This window comes from Lonchura striata, chromosome 35 (genome assembly GCF_050655825.1).
Source record: "Lonchura striata isolate lonStrDom1 chromosome 35, ASM5065582v1, whole genome shotgun sequence".
Classification (NCBI taxonomy): Eukaryota; Metazoa; Chordata; class Aves; order Passeriformes; family Estrildidae; genus Lonchura; species Lonchura striata.
The window spans coordinates 339,858-355,468 of NC_140737.1; the positions used below are offsets into that span (position 1 = coordinate 339,858).

The 15,611-nt window shown below is 50.9% G+C and overlaps 1 protein-coding gene across 8 annotated transcripts; it reads left to right on the plus strand.

Moving 5' to 3' along the window:
- The first annotated feature begins 16 nt into the window (after positions 1-16).
- Positions 17-8,424, plus strand: MGAT1 (alpha-1,3-mannosyl-glycoprotein 2-beta-N-acetylglucosaminyltransferase). 8 transcript variants are annotated; one of them, XM_085564935.1, is made up of 4 exons: positions 17-67; positions 1,041-1,164; positions 3,065-3,148; positions 6,293-8,424. In XM_085564935.1, exon 4 carries the CDS (start codon positions 6,328-6,330, stop codon positions 7,621-7,623), a length of 1,296 nt encoding a protein of 431 aa, XP_085421061.1. In that variant the 5' UTR covers positions 17-67; positions 1,041-1,164; positions 3,065-3,148; positions 6,293-6,327; the 3' UTR covers positions 7,624-8,424. The 8 variants fall into 8 exon arrangements, with proteins under 8 accessions (XP_085421061.1, XP_085421057.1, XP_085421058.1 ...); XM_085564931.1 differs by having other exon boundaries at positions 6,315-8,424; XM_085564932.1 differs by having other exon boundaries at positions 17-1,164.
- Positions 8,425-15,611: the final 7,187 nt, after the last annotated feature.

Sequence of the window (15,611 nt, forward strand, 5' to 3'; positions counted from 1 at the left end):
CCGGACCGGAAGTGGCGGCGCTCGCGGCCGGACCGGAAGTGGCGGCGCTCGCGGGAAGGCGCCGCCGGTACGGGGGGGGCGGGGGGGGCCGGGATTTTGGGGGAAATTTGGGGGTTTTTGGGACTTTTTGGGGGTTTCGGGGGGTCCCGGCGCTGGGGGGGAGCCCCGGAGGTGCTGGGGGGGGGAGGGGCGGCGGGCGCGGCCGCGTTTGGGATTTTTTGGGGATTTTTTGGGGATTTTTTGGGGATTTTTTGGGGATTTTTGGGGTTTTGGGGCCTTTTCGGAGGGGGAGCGGCTGAGCCCCAAAATGGCGGCGGGGCGAAATTTGGGGATTTTTTGGGGTTTTTTGGGTTTTTTTGGGATTAGTTTATAGAGGGGATTTTTGGGGGTGTTTGGGGGGGATTTGGGGATTTTTGGGGGTTCTTTTTTTAGTTTTATTGGGATTTTTGGGGGGGATTTTGGGGTTTTTTGGGAGAATTTTGGGATTTTTTTTGGGCACTTATTTATAAGGATTCTGGGATTTTTTGGGGGGGATTTTGGGATTTTTTGGGGGTTTTTTGGGCAATTATTTGGATTTTTTAGAGGGGATTTTGGCTTTTTTTGGAGGGAATTTGTTGGGATTTTTTAGGGGGTTTTGGGGGTTTTTTTCTGGGTTTATTGGGATTTTTTTGAGGGGAATTTTGGGATTTTTTTGGGGGGTTTTTTTGCATTTTTGGGGGGGGATTTTGGTGATTTTTGGGGGGATTTATTTAGATGCTTTGAGGGGATTTGGGGATTTTTTTGGGGGTATTTATTTGGATTTTTTAGGAGATTTTTGGGGAGATTTTGGAGCTTTTCGAGGAGATTTATTGGGATTTTTTGGGGGGGTTTTATTGGGAATTTTTTTGGGGATTTTGGGATTTTTTGGGGGGGATTTATTTAGATTTGTTGGGGTTTTAATTTTGGTATTTTTGGGTTTTTTTGGTTTTCCCTCCAACCCCTCCCCGAATTCAGAATTTTGGGAATTTTCGTTTTTTCCCATTTTTGTTCTTTTTCCCCAGGAGGTCCCGGCCCCGCCCCCCTCCAGGAGCCCCAAATTCCGGAATTTTGCCCCAAAATTCCCGAGGGAGCCTCGGGGGGGAGGGGGGAGCCGGAGGCGGAGCCCCCTCCCCCACTGAGCGGCAGGTGAGGCGGGAGCGGGGGAAAACGGGGCAAAAACGGGGGAAAACGGGAAAAAATGGGGGAAAATGGGCAAAAACGGGGGAAAATGGGCAAAAACGGGGGAAAATGGGCAAAAACGGGGGAAAACGGGGCAAAAACGGGGAAAATGGGCAAAAACGGGGCAAAAACGGGGGGAAATGGGCAAAATCGGGGAAAATGGGATAAAACGGGGGAAAACGGGGGGAAATGGGAAAAAACGGGGAAAAATGGGGAAAAACGGGAAAAAAATGGGGAAAAACGGGGAAAATGGGCTAAAACGGGGGAAAACGGGGGGAAATGGGCAAAAATGGGAGAAAATGGGAAAAAAATGGGGGGAAATGAGAAAAAACGGGGGAAAATGGGAAAAAACGGGGGGAAAATGGGGGGAAATGGGGAAAAAACGGGGAAAAACGGGGGGAAATGGGAAAAAACGGGGAAAATGGGAAAAAACGAGGGGAAATGGGGGGATATGGGAAAAAATGGGGGGAAATGGGAAAAAACAGGAAAAAAATGGGGGGAAATGGGAAAAAACGGGAAAAAAATGGGGAAAAACGGGGGGAAATGGAAAAAAACGGGGGAAAATGGGAAAAAATGGGGGGAAATGGGAAAATGGGGAAAAAACGGGGGAAAATGGGAAAAATGGGGTGGAAATTGGGAAAAAATGGGGAAAAAAGGAAAAAATGGGCAAAAAACGGGAAAAATGGGGGTAAGAAGGGAATTTTGGGGGAAAATGGGGGAAATTGGGAAAAATGGGCAAAATCAGGGAAAAAATGTAGATAATTAGGGAATTTTGGGAGAAAAAATGGGGGGGGGATGGGAAAAATGGGCAAAAGTGGGGAATTTTGGGGTAAAAATGGGGGGGAAAACCGCAAGAAAATAAAAGGGAATTAATGGGGGAAAACGGGGAAATTTGGGGAAAAACTAGGAGAAAAATTAGAATTTATGGGAAAAAAATGGGGGAAATGGGGAAAAAAGAGGGGAAAACAGGGAAAAAATGGAATTTGGGGCGTAAAATGGGGGGAATGGGGAAACTGAGAAAAAATGGGGGGAAAATGGGAAATAATGGGGAAAATGGAAAAAATGGGGGAAATTGGAAAAAAAAGGAAAAAATTGGGGGGAAAATGGGGAAAAAAGGGAATTTTGGGAAAAAACGGGGAAAATTTGGCATTTTGGCCAAAAAAATGGGGAAAAAAGGAAAGAATGGGGAAAAAATGAAATTTTGGAGAAAAAAATCGGGAAAATCTGGAAATAAGGGAGGAAAAAATTGGAATTTTGGGAAAAAATTTGGGTCTCAGCATGGATTTGCCCAAAATTTGGGATTTTTTCCCTCAAAATCTGAATTATCTTGGATTTTCCCAGAATTTGGGAATTTTGTGCTGACAAAAATGGGAATGAATACGGAATTTGCCCGAAATTTGGGATTTTCACCCCAAATTTGAATGATTTTGCATTTTTCTTCCGATTTGGGGGATTTTTGGCTGACAAAAATTAGAATTAACGGGGAATTTTTGGCTAAAAATCCTCAAAAACTCCAAAATTTTGGGATTTTCACCCCCTCAACTCTCCAAGGACAGGGAAAAAAGGAGAAAAAATTCAATTTCCACCCAAAATATGTAAATTTTGGGGGGATTTGAGGCGATTTCATCACTTGGCCGCTGCCCAGAGGGGAAGGAAAATTCCCAATTCGCTGAGTCAGCAGCTCCAGCTGCAGCCCCGGCCACGCTCGGGGCAAAACTCCCCAAATTTGGGCAAAAACCCCAACATTCGGGCAAAAATCCCAATTTTTTGGGCAAAAATCCCAATTTTTGGAGCAAAAACACCAAATTTTGGAGCAAAAATCTCAAATTTTGGACAAAAAACAAACAAATTTGGGGTCAAATCCCAGCAAACTTCCAGATTTCGGTTCAAAAATCCCAAATTTCGAAGAAATCCCGGAATTTTGGGGTGAAATTTCAGGATTTTGGCGCAGGTAAATCCCCCCCCATTTTTCCTGCTTGATTTTCCCCGTTCAAATCTGATTTTTCTCTTTTTTCCCTCCTTTTTTCTCTCTTTTTTTCCCTCTTTTCCTGCTTTTTTTGGGTGTTTTTTCCCCATTTTTGGGCTGTTTTTTCTCAGGGAATCCCCCCCAACTTCTCCCTTCTCTCTTTTCCCAAAAAATCCGATTTTTCTCTTTATTTTTCCCCTTTTTTTTCCCCTTTTCCCCTCCTTTTTTCCCCCTTAGCTTGTTTTTTTTGGGGCAATTTTTAGGGATTTTGGGCCATTTTAATTCCCCCAGGTTTTTCCTTCTCCCCCCACCCCTCTGGCCCCATTTTTTGGGAAAAAATCCGATTTTTTGGGCTTTTTTTGCCCCTTTAATTCCCTTTTCCGGTGCTGACGTGGCCGGGGCAGAGTTTAACCCTTGAGCTCCCGCACTGGAGCCGCCCCAGAGAAATTCTCTTTTTTTCCCTTTTTTTAAAAAATTTTTCCTGCATTTTTCCCACTTTTCCAACTTTTTATTAACCCTCTCATATTCCCCTTTAATTTTTAACCCTTCCCGAGGTTTTTTTTCCCTTTTTTTCTGGATTTTTTTAACCCTTTCCTGGATTTTTTCTCATTTTATTTTTAAAAATGAAATTTAATTCCTTAATTTCCCTTTTTTCTCCCCAATTTTTTTCTCTCTTTTCCTCTTTTTTTTCTCGTTTTCCCCTCTTTTTTCTCCTTTTTTCTCCTTTTTTTCTCCTTTTCCCCCTTTTTTTATCTTTTATCCCCCCCTTCCTTAACCACAAATTTCTTCACCATTTGAACTCTCAAATCCCAATTTCCATGAATTTGCCCCATTTTCTTTTTCCTCTCTTTTAGACTGGAAAATCCTCCCTGGGTTAAAAGTTCACAGGATTAAAAAATTAAAACTTAAATTTTGATTTGAAATTTCAATTTCACAGCATTGGAAATTAAAATTTAACATCAAAACTATTTAAAAATTAGTATCTCGCAGCATTTAAAATTAAAAATAATTTAAATTAATATTTAACAAGACTTAAGATTAAGTTTTAGCACTGGAATTAATATTTAACAAGATTAAAAATTAAATTTTAACAGGATCGGACTCTGCCCTTGAATTCCGGATCGGTGAGGGCTGAATTTGTTTATTTTCTTTTTTTTAAGGATTTTTGTCTCATTTTTAACAGAATTTTAAGGAATTTTTAGGATTTTCTTAATCTTCAGTGAAATTTGGGGTGAGAAACTCAAATTTCAATTTTTTCTCATTTTTTAAAACAATTCTGGGGCATTTTAAAGGGAATTTTTGCCAATTTTTTAATTTTGGGGGATTTTTAGGGACTTTTTCTTGTATATTTGATTTATTTTTATTTCTTTCAACCATAAGGTTTCACTTCCTCTTTTGGAAGGGATTTTGGGGTAAAAAAGGGAATTTTGGGGCCTGGGATTTGGGTTTCTTTTGTACCCCTAATTCAAAAATTGTGACTTTTCCCTCCATTTTTAACTCCAAATTTCTCTTTTCCCTCCTTTTTTGACCCTGTTTTTAACCCCAAATTTCTCTTTTCCGCCCCCAAATTTCTTTTTTAACCCAAATTTCTCTTTTTTAACCCTGAATTTTCTATTTCTCAATTTTCAACCCCAAATTTCTAATCCCCCCTATTTCCTCCTCGTTTTTAACCCCAGATTTCTTGTTCTAACCCCAAATTTCTCTTTTTTAACCCCAAATTTCATTTTCTTCCATTTCCAAGCCCAAATTTCATTTTCCCTCATTTTTACCCCAAATTTACTTTTTAACCCAATTTTCTCTTTTTTAATCCAATTTTCTTTCTTTTAACCCCAAAATCTTCTCTTTCACCCCCAAATTTCCCTTTTTCACCCCCAAATTCCCCTTTTTCCCTCAAATTTCCCTTTTTCACCCCCAAATTTCTCATTTTCATCCCAAAATTCCTCATTTCCCCTCCCAAATCCCTCTTTTTCCCAAAAAAATCCCCATTTTGCCCCCCAAATTCCCTTTTTTCCCCCCAAATTTCCCTTTTTCACCCAAATTTCTCCTTTTTCCTCTCAATTTTCTCTTTTTTACCCCAAATTTTTTTTACCCCCAAATTTCCCTTTTTTTGACCCACAAATTTCCCTTTCTCACCCCCAAAATTCTCATTTTCACCTCAAAATTTCTTATTTTCCCCCACAAATTTCCCTTTTTCCCCCCAAATTCCCATTTCCCCCTGATTTCCCCTTTTTAACCAATCCCCCCATTTCCCCCCCAATTTCCCATTTTTAACCAATCCCCCCGTTTTCTCCCCAATTCCCATTTTTAACCAATCCCCCCAATTCCCATTTTTCACCAATCCCCCAATTCCCATTTTTCACCAATCCCCCATAATTTCCCCATTTTTCACCAATCCCCCCGTTTTCCCCCCATTTTTCACCAGTCCCTGTTTCTCCCCATTTTTCACCAATCCCCCCAATTCCCATTTTTCACCAATCCCCATTTTCCCCCGTTTTTCACCAATCCCTGTTTCTCCCCATTTTTCACCAATCCCCCATAATTTCCCCATTTTTCACCAATCCCCCATTCCCCCCATTTTTCACCAATCCCTGTTTTCCCGCATTTTCCCCCAATCCCCCATAATTTCCCCGTTTTTCACCAATCCCCGTTTCTCCCCATTTTTCACCAATCCCCCCATTCCCCCCGTTTTTCACCAATCCCCCATTCTTACCCCATAATTTCCCCATTTTTCACCAATCCCCCGTTTCTCCCCATTTTCCCCCAATCCCCATTTCCCCCATTTTCCCCCAATCCCCATTTCCCCCGTTTTTCACCAATCCCCGTTTCTCCCCATTTTCCCCCAATCCCCATTTCCCCCGTTTTTCACCAGTCCCCGTTTCTCCCCATTTTTCACCAATCCCCCCATTCTCACCCCATAATTTCCCCGTTTTCCCCCAATCCCCCATTTTCCCCCATTTTTCACCAATCCCCGTTTTCCCCCATTTTTCACCAATCCCCCATTTTCCCCCATTTTCCCCCAATCCCCCATAATTTCCCCATTTTCCCCCAATCCCCATAATTTCCCCGTTTTTCACCAATCCCCATTCTCCCCGTTTTCCCCCAATCCCCATTCTCCCCGTTTTTCACCAGTGCCCGTTTCTCCGTCCCGCAGCCGCATGTGAAGCATGCCGCGGCAGGGCCGCCTGGCGCTGCTGGGCGCGGCGCTGCTGCTGGCGTGGCACGGGCTGCTGCTGCTGCTGCTGCGGGGCCGCGCCGCGCCGCCGCCGCCGCTGCCGGCGCAGCTGCTGCGCCTGGCGCAGGACGCCGAGGCCGAGCTGCGGCTGCAGCGCGACCTGCTGCTGCAGATCCAGCGCCTGGGCCGCCCGCGCCGCCGCGGCGCGCCGGAACCCTCCGGAAGCGCGCCGAAACCCGCCCGCGGCACCGCCGAGCCGCCGGTGATCCCGGTGCTGGTGCTGGCCTGCGACCGCAGCTCGGTGCGGCGCTGCCTGGACAAGCTGCTGCGCTACCGGCCCAGCGCCCGGCGCTTCCCGGTGATCGTGTCGCAGGACTGCGGCCACGCCGAGACGGCGGCCGTCATCGCCTCCTACGGCGCCGCCGTGGCGCACATCCGGCAGCCCGAGCTCGGCGACGTGCCGGTGCCGCCGGAGCACCGCAAGTTCCAGGGCTACTACCGCATCGCGCGGCACTACCGCTGGGCGCTGGGCCAGGTGTTCCGCACCTTCCGCTACCGCGCCGCCATCGTGGTGGAGGACGACTTGGAGGTGGCGCCGGATTTCTTCGAGTACTTCCAGGCGGTGCTGCCGCTGCTGCGCGAGGACCCCACGCTGTGGTGCGCCTCGGCGTGGAACGACAACGGCAAGGCGGCGCTGGTGGACGCCGGGCGCGCCGAGCTGCTCTACCGCACCGACTTCTTCCCCGGCTTGGGCTGGCTGCTGCTGGCCGAGCTCTGGGACGAGCTGGAGCCCAAGTGGCCGCCGGCGTTCTGGGACGACTGGATGAGGCGGCCGGAGCAGCGGCGCGGCCGCGCCTGCGTCCGGCCCGAGGTGTCCAGGACGATGACGTTCGGCCGCAAGGGCGTCAGCCACGGCCAGTTCTTCGACCAGTACCTGAAGTTCATCAAACTCAACGACCGCTTCGTGCCTTTCACCCAGCTGGACCTGTCCTACCTCAAGCGCGACGCCTACGAGCGCTCCTTCCTGCCGCAGGTGTACGGCGCGCCCGAGGTGGGCCTGGAGCAGCTCCGCGACGAGCCGGCGCCGGGCCCGGGCCCCGTGCGCCTCCAGTACCGCGGCCGCGACTCCTTCAAGGCCTTGGCCAAGGCCTTGGGCCTCATGGACGACCTCAAGTCCGGCGTCCCCCGCGGCGGCTACCGCGGCGTGGTCAGCCTGGTGTGCCGCGGCCGCCGCGTCTTCCTGGCGCCGCCCTCGGACTGGACGGGCTACGACCCCTCCTGGAGCTGAGCGCGGCTTCCGGGGGGTTTTGGGGGGTTTTTGGGGGGGTTCGTTGGGTTTGTGTTGGGGTTTGGGGGGGTTTTTGCAGAATAAAAGGATGAGAGACGCTGCACGGGAGGAACGGCGTTGTCGCCTCTGAATTCTGCGTTGTCGCCGTTCCCATCGAGTTAAAAATTGTTAAAATTGGTAAAATTGTTAAAATTGGTTAAATTCTAAATTCCAGTGGTCTAAAAGCATCTTTTAGGGCTAAATTTGGGGTTTTTTTTGCGTTTTTGCAGAATAAAACAATGAGAAACACTGCACGGGAGGAACGGCGTTGTCGCCTCTGAATTCTGTGTCCCCATCAAGTTAAAAATTGGTTAAATTGTTAAAATTGGTTAAATTCAAATTCCAGTGGTTGAAAAGGGACTCTCAGGGCTGAATTTGGGGTTTTTTGGGGGTTTTTGCAGAATAAAAGGATGAGAGACGCTGCACGGGAGGAACGGCGTTGTCGCCTCTGAATTCTGTGTCCCCATCAAGTTAAAAATTGGTTAAATTGTTAAAATTGGCTAAATTCAAAATTCCAGTGGTCTAAAAGCAACTTTTAGGGCTAAATTTGGGGTTTTTTGGGGTTTTTGCAGAATAAAAGGATGAGAGACGCTGCACGGGAGGAACGGCGTTGTCCCCTCTGAATTCTGTGTCCCCATCAAGTTAAAAATTGGTTAAATTGGTTAAATTCAAATTCCAGTTGTTGAAAAACAGTTCTAGGGGTATATTTGGGGTTTTTTTGGGGTTTTTGCAGAATAAAACAATGAGAAACGCTGCAAGGGAGGAACGGCGTTGTCGCCTCTGAATTCTGCGTTGCCGCTGTTCCCATCGAGTTTAAAATTGTTAAAATTGTTAAAATTGGTTAAATTCTAAATTCCAGTGGTCTAAAAGCAACTTTTAGGGCTAAATTTGGGGTTTTTTTGGGGAGGCTCGTGGGGTTCTCGGGAGTCGGACACGGGGCAGGAATTTCAGGAGGAAATTCCCAAATTTTGGCAACCCCAGGGTCGGGAACAGCCCGGGGCTTGGTGCCGCTCTCAGCTCCATCCATCAACGATTCCTTGGGATTTTGGGAACATTTTGGGACATTCCAGAACGTTCCAGCCCCGCTGGGTTCCTCTCCATGAGGGTCCCACCCCAACCCCGAGGCATCAAATCACGACGCCGCTTTCCTAAAAATCCCAATTCCGCTTTATTTCGCCTCGTTTTGGAGCAGGGACGGGAATTGGGGGAGGAAACGCGGGATTGAGACACGGAACGTCCGGAAAAACACGATCCAGCTGGAGGAACCCTCGGAGGAACGGAGGAACCCCGGCTCCAGCACCTCCACCTCACAAACTGGAATTTTTTTGGTGGTGGAAACTAAAAAAAAACTTTTTGGCCTCGAAAAGTTGCGTTGGATGTTCAGGAGCATCTTCATCCCTGAGGTGGGCACCCAAAATCCATCAATCCTTGAGGTGGACACCCAAAATTTGTTCTTCAACATCTGAGGTGGGCACCCAAAATCCATCAATGCCTGGCGCTGGCACCCAAATTCAATCCATCGATCCCTGAGGTGGGCGCCCAAAATTTGTCCATCAATCCTTGAGGTGGGCACCCAAAATTTCTTCTTCAACATCTGAGATGGGCACCCAAAATTTGTCCTTTCATCCCTGAGCACCCAAAATTTGATCCATCAATCCCTGAGTTGGGCACCCAAATCCCACTGGTCCCTGATGTGGACACCCAAAATTTGTCCAATCCCTGATGTGGGAATCCGAAATTTGTCCAATCCATGAGTTGGGCGCCCAAATCCCACCAATCCCTGAGGTGGGCACCCAAATCCCACCAATTCCTGGTCTTGGCACCCAAAATTTGTCCAATCCATGAGTTGGGTGCCCAAAATTCATCCAATCCATAAGGTGGGCATCCAAAATTTGTCCAATCCATGAGTTGGGTGCCCAAATCCCACCGATCCCCGGGCCTGGCACCCAAATCCCACCGGTCCCTGGTAAATCCCACCGGTCCCTGGTGTTGGCACCCAAAATTCATCTAATCCCTGAGGTGGGCATCCAAAATTCGTCCAATCCCTGGGCCTGGCACCCAAATCCCACCAGTCCCTGGGCTTGGCACCCAAAATTTGTCCAATCCCTGAGGTGGGTGCCCAAATCCCACTGATCCCCAGGCCTGGCACCCAAATCTCACCCATCCCCGGGCCTGGCACCCAAATCCCACCAGTCCCTGGGCTTCGCACCCAAAATTCATCCAATCCCTGAGGTGGGCATCCAAAATTCGTCCAATCCATGAGTTGGGCACCCAAATCCCACCAATCCCTGGGCTTGGCACCCAAAATTTGTCCAATCCCTGAGGTGGGCATCCAAAATTCGTCCAATCCATGAGTTGGGCACCCAAATCCCACCCATCCCTGGGTTTGGCACCCAAATCCCACCAATCCCTGGGCTTGGCACCCAAAATTTGTCCAATCCCTGAGGTGGGCATCCAAAATTCGTCCAATCCATGAGTTGGGCACCCAAATCTCACCCATCCCTGGGTTTGGCACCCAAATCCCACCAATCCCTGGGCTTGGCACCCAAAATTTGTCCAATCCCTGAGGTGGGCATCCAAAATTCGTCCAATCCATGAGTTGGGCACCCAAATCTCACCCATCCCTGGGTTTGGCACCCAAATCTCACCCATCCCTGGGCCTGGCACCCAAATCTCACCCATCCCCGGGCCTGGCACCCACCGCCCGCGGTCAGGGCGCCGCCGCGGCCGCCGTGCCGTCGCGCAGGTGGGTGCGCAGGTGCTTCATGAGCGCCGAGCGCGAGGCGAAGCTCTTGGCGCAGCGGGCGCAGGGGTAGGGCTTCTCGCCGGTGTGGCTGCGCCGGTGGATCACCAGGCTGGAGCTGGCGCGGAAGCTCTTGCCGCACTCGCCGCAGCCGAACGGCTTCTCGCCGGTGTGCACGCGCCGGTGCCGCCGCAGCGCCGCGCCGTCCCGGAACGCCTTCCCGCAATCCTCGCACGCCGGGCGGCGCCGCACGCGGGGCGGCGGCGCCGCGGGGTTCACCGGGGTCTCCGCGCCGAGCCCGGCGCCGTTCCCGACGCGCCGCGGCGGCTCCGGGTTGGCATCTCCAGCACCGTTCCCGATGTGCCACGGCGGCTCCGATTTGGCATCTCCAGCACCGTTCCCGATGTGCCACGGCGGCTCCAGTTTGGCATCCATGACACCATTCCCCATGTGCCATGGCGGCCCTGATTTGGCATCTCCAGCACCGTTCCCAATGTGCCGCGGTGGCCCCGGTTTGGCATCCTCGGTGCCGTTCCCCATTTGCCACGGCGGCCCCGATTTGCCATCCCCGGCACCATCCCCAGTTTGCTGCGCCATCTCCAATTTGCCATCCCCGCTTTGCCGCCGTCGGTGCGTGCACGGCGCGGCCGCCTCGCCGTCGCCGCAATCCGGCCGCGCCGCCGTCGCCGCGCCGCCGCCGCGGCGGTGAATTTTGCGGTGCTTGCTGAGCGACTTGACGGCCATGAAGGCCTTGCCGCAGTCGGGGCACTCGTAGGGCCGCTCGCCGGTGTGGATGCGCCGGTGCGTCACCAGCGCCGCGTGCGACGAGAGGCTCTTCCCGCAGTCGCCGCAGGCGAAGCCGCCGGTGCCGCCGGTGCCGTGCCGCGCCCGCCGGTGCTTGCCCAGCGATTTGGCCGCCGCGAAGGCCTTGCCGCACTCGGGGCAGGCGAAGGGCCGCTCGCCGGTGTGGACGCGGCGGTGGGCGAGCAGCGCGGCGTCCGAGGGCAGCGTCTTGCCGCAGTCGGCGCAGCGCGGCGCGCCGGCCAGGTGCAGGCGGCGGTGCTTGCGCAGCGAGCGCGCCGAGGCGAAGCGCTTGGGGCAGGCGCGGCAGCGGTGCGGCCGCGGCCGGCACGGCGCCGCCAGGTGCTCGCGCAGCGCCGCGCCGCACGGGAAGGCGCAGCGGCAGCGCCAGCAGCTGAACGGCGCGGCGGCGCCGGCGGCGTGCGCCGCGCCCACGTGGCGCCGCAGCGACGAGGCGCTGGTGAAGGGTTTGCCGCAGCGCTCGCAGCCCGGCCGGGCCACGGCGGCCGGGCGGGGAGACGGGGGGGACTCGGCGGCGGAGCCGTCGCGGGAGCTGTCGGCGTCGGCGTCTGCGGGAGTGGGGAGGAAATGGGGGGAAATGGGGGGAAATGGGAGGAAAAATGGGAGAAAATGGGGGGGAAATGGAGGAAAAGGGGAGAAAATGGGGGGAAATGGGGGAAAACGGGGGAAAATGGGGGGAAATGGGGGAAAACAGGGGAAAATGGGGGGAAAATGGAGGAAAAGAGGAGAAAATGGGGGGAAATGGGGGGAAACAGAAGAAAAATGGGGAGAAAATGGGGGGAAAGTGGAGAAAATGGGGGGAAATGGGGGGAAATGGGGGGAAACAGAAGAAAAATGGGAGGAAATGGGGGGGAAATGGAGGAAAAGGGGAAAAAATGGGGGGAAACAGAGGGAAAATGGGGAGAAAATGGGGGGAAATGGGGGGAAATGTGGGGAAAGTAGAGAAAATGGGGGGGAAATGGAGGAAAAGGGGAAAAATGGGAGGAAATGGGGGAAAATGGAGGAAAAGGGGAGAAAATCGGGGGAAATGGGGAGAAAATGGAGGAAAAGGGGAGAAAATGGGGGGAAATGGGGAGAAAATGGAGGAAAAGGGGAGAAAATGGGGGGAAAATGGGGGGAAAATGGAGGAAAAGGGGAAAAATGGGAGGAAAAGGGGGAAACCTCCCCTCAGTTCCCCCCTGGATCGACCCAGTCCCCCCCAGTTCCACCCCAAAATCCCCCCAGTCCCTCCCAGTGCTCCCCAAAATTCCCCCAAAATCCCACAAAATTCCCCCAAAATCCCACAAAATTCCCCCAAAATACCCTCCAGTTCTCCCCCAGTTCGCCTCCAAATCCCCCCAGTGCTCCCCAAAATCCCACAAAATTCCCCCAAAATCCCCCCAGTCCCTCCCAGTTCCTTCCCAGTTCCCTCCCAGTTCCCCCCAAAATTCCTGCAAAACCTCCCCAAAATCCCCCCTTTTTCTCCCCAAAATCCCCCCAGTCCCTCCCAGTGCCCCCCAAAATCCCAATGCCCCCCCAAATTCCCCTAAAATTCCCCCAAAATCTCCCCAATGCCCCCCAAAATTCCCCCAAAATCCCCCCAGTGCCCCCCAAAATCCCCCCAGTCCCTCCCAGTTCCCTCCCAGTCCCTCCCAGTTCCCTCCCAGTCCCTCCCAGTGCCCCCAGTCCCTCCCAGTTCTCCCCAAAATCCCCCCAAAATCCCCCCAGAATCCCCCAAAATCTCCCCAAAATCTCCCCAAAATCCCCCCCAGTCCCTCCCAGTCCCTCCCAGTGCTCCCAGTTGCTCACCCGAGGCCCCCGAGCCCCCCCAGCAGCCCCAGAGCCTCAGCAGGGGCCGCGCCCGCTCTTCCTCCTCCTCCTCCTCCTCCTCCTCAGCCTCGCCGGGCCCCCCCCAGACCCAGCCCGGGGGGACCCAGGCCGGGGCTCCTGCGGGGAATGGGGGATTTGGGGATTTTTGGGGGATTTTGGGGGGATTTGGGGGGATTTGGGGGATTTTGGGGGTGATTTGTGGGGATTTAGGGGGATTTTGGGGGGATTTTGGGGGGATTTTGGGGGGATTTGTGGGGATTTGGGGGATTTTGGGGGGATTTTGGGGGGATTTTGGGGGGATTTGTGGGGATTTGGGGGATTTTGGGGATTTTGGGGGGATTTTGGGGGGATTTGTGGGGATTTGGGGGATTTTGGGGATTTTGGGGGGATTTTGGGGGTGATTTGTGGGGATTTGGGGGGATTTTGGGGGGATTTTGGGGGGATTTTGGGGGGATTTGTGGGGATTTGGGGGATTTTGGGGATTTTGGGGGGATTTGGGGGGATTTGGGGGGATTTTGGGAGGGTTTGGGGGGATTTGGGGGATTTTGGGGAGATTTGGGGGATTTTGGGAGGGTTTGGGGGGATTTTGGGGGATTTTGGGGGATTTGGGGGATTTGGGGGGGAGTTTGGGGGGATTTGGGGGGATTTGGGAGGAATTTTGGGGAATTTTAGGGGGGCTTTGGGGAATTTTAGGGGAATTTTAGCGGGATTTTGGGGGGATTTTGGGGGGATTTTGGGGGGGATTTGGGGGATTTTGGGTTGGTTTGAGGGGGTTTGGGGTAATTGGGGGAGATTTGGGGGGGTTTGGGGGAATTTTGGGGGAATTTTGGGGGATTTGGGGGGTGGTTGGGGGAATTTGGGGAGGTTTGGGGGATTTGGGGGGAATATTGGGGGAATTTTGGGGGATTTGGGAGATTTTGGAGAGACTTTGGGGGGGTTTGGTGGATTTTGGGGGAATTTTGGGGGGATTTGGGGGGAATATTGGGGGAATTTTGGGGGATTCGGGGGAGGGTTTGGGGGAATTTGGGGAGATTTTTGGGAGGTTTGGGGGAATTTTGGGGGATTTGGGGGGTTTGGAGGATTTTGGGGAGGTTTGGGGAGTATTGGGGGGATTTTGGAGGGATTTTGGGGGGTTTGAGGGATTTGGGGGGAATTTTGGGGAATTTTGGGGAAATCCCTGGGGGGATTTTGGGGGAATTTTGGGGGGATTTTGGGGTAATTTTGGAGGAATTTTTGGTGAGGATTTTGGGGGAATATTTTGTGAGGATTTTGGGGGGATTTTGTGGAGGATTTTGGGAAGAACCCGGAGGGATTTGGGGAGGATTTTGGGGGAATTTTTAGGGAGGATTTTGGGGAGAACCCGGGGCGATTTTGGGGAAATTTGGGGGGAGTTTTGGGGAATTTTGTGGAGGATTTTTGGGGGGATTTTGGGGATATTTTGGGGAGATTATGGGGAGATTTTTGGGGGAATTTTGAGGATATTTTGGGGGCTATTTTGGGGGTATTTTGGGGATATTTTGGGGATATTTTGGAAGGATTTTGGTGGATATTTTGGTGGATATTTTGGGGATATTTTGGGGATATTTTGGGAGGATTTTGGTGGATATTTTGGTGGATATTTTGGGGGTATTTTGGGGATATTTTGGGGGATATTTTCGGGATATTTTCGGGATATTTTTTGGGGATTTTGGGAATATTTTGGGGATATTTTGGGGGTATTTGGGGGATATTTTGGGGATATTTTGGGAGGATTTTGGTGGATATTTTGGTGGATATTTTGGGGGTATTTTGGGGATATTTTGGGGGATATTTTCGGGATATTTTCGGGATATTTTTTGGGGATTTTGGGAATATTTTGGGGATATTTTAGGGATATTTTGGGGAGATTTTGGGGGATTTTGGGCGTCTCCACCTTCCGCAAGGCCGGGCGGGGGCTCGCTGCTGACCGTGACCTCCTGCAGCGCCTCGGGCACCTCGCGGGGCGGGGAAGGCGCCAACGAGGGGAAAGAAAAGAAAAATTAAATAACAAAAACGAGGAAAAAAAAGGGAATTTAAAGGTTGCAATGAACGGGATTGAAATGGGAACAGCAGAAAAAGAAATAAGAGAAAATAAAGAGAGCGGGGAGGAAGAATGCGGAGATAAAAATCGGGAATTCGGCGATCGCGGTGAAGGAAAATGGGAAAAATCCGGAGCGAAATAAAATTAAAAATGGGATGGAATTCAATGGAATGAAAGAAAAAACAACGGGGAATAAAATGCGGGTTTGGTAAATGAAAGATGGAATTAAATGGAATTAAATCGAAAATTCAATAACGAAATGAAGTGAAATCAAATCAAATCAAATGAAACGAAATTAAGTGAAATAATTAAACGAAATGAATGATGCTAAATTAAGTTAAACGAAGTTAAATAATGGAATTAAATGAGACAAGGTTAGCTTGAAGTGAAATGAAATTAAGGTGAAACAAGGTAAAACACAAGAAAACAAAATAAGACTGCATAAAACGCATGAAACAAAACAAAATAAATTCAGAAAAAATAAAATAAGATAAGATAAGATAAGATAAAATAAAA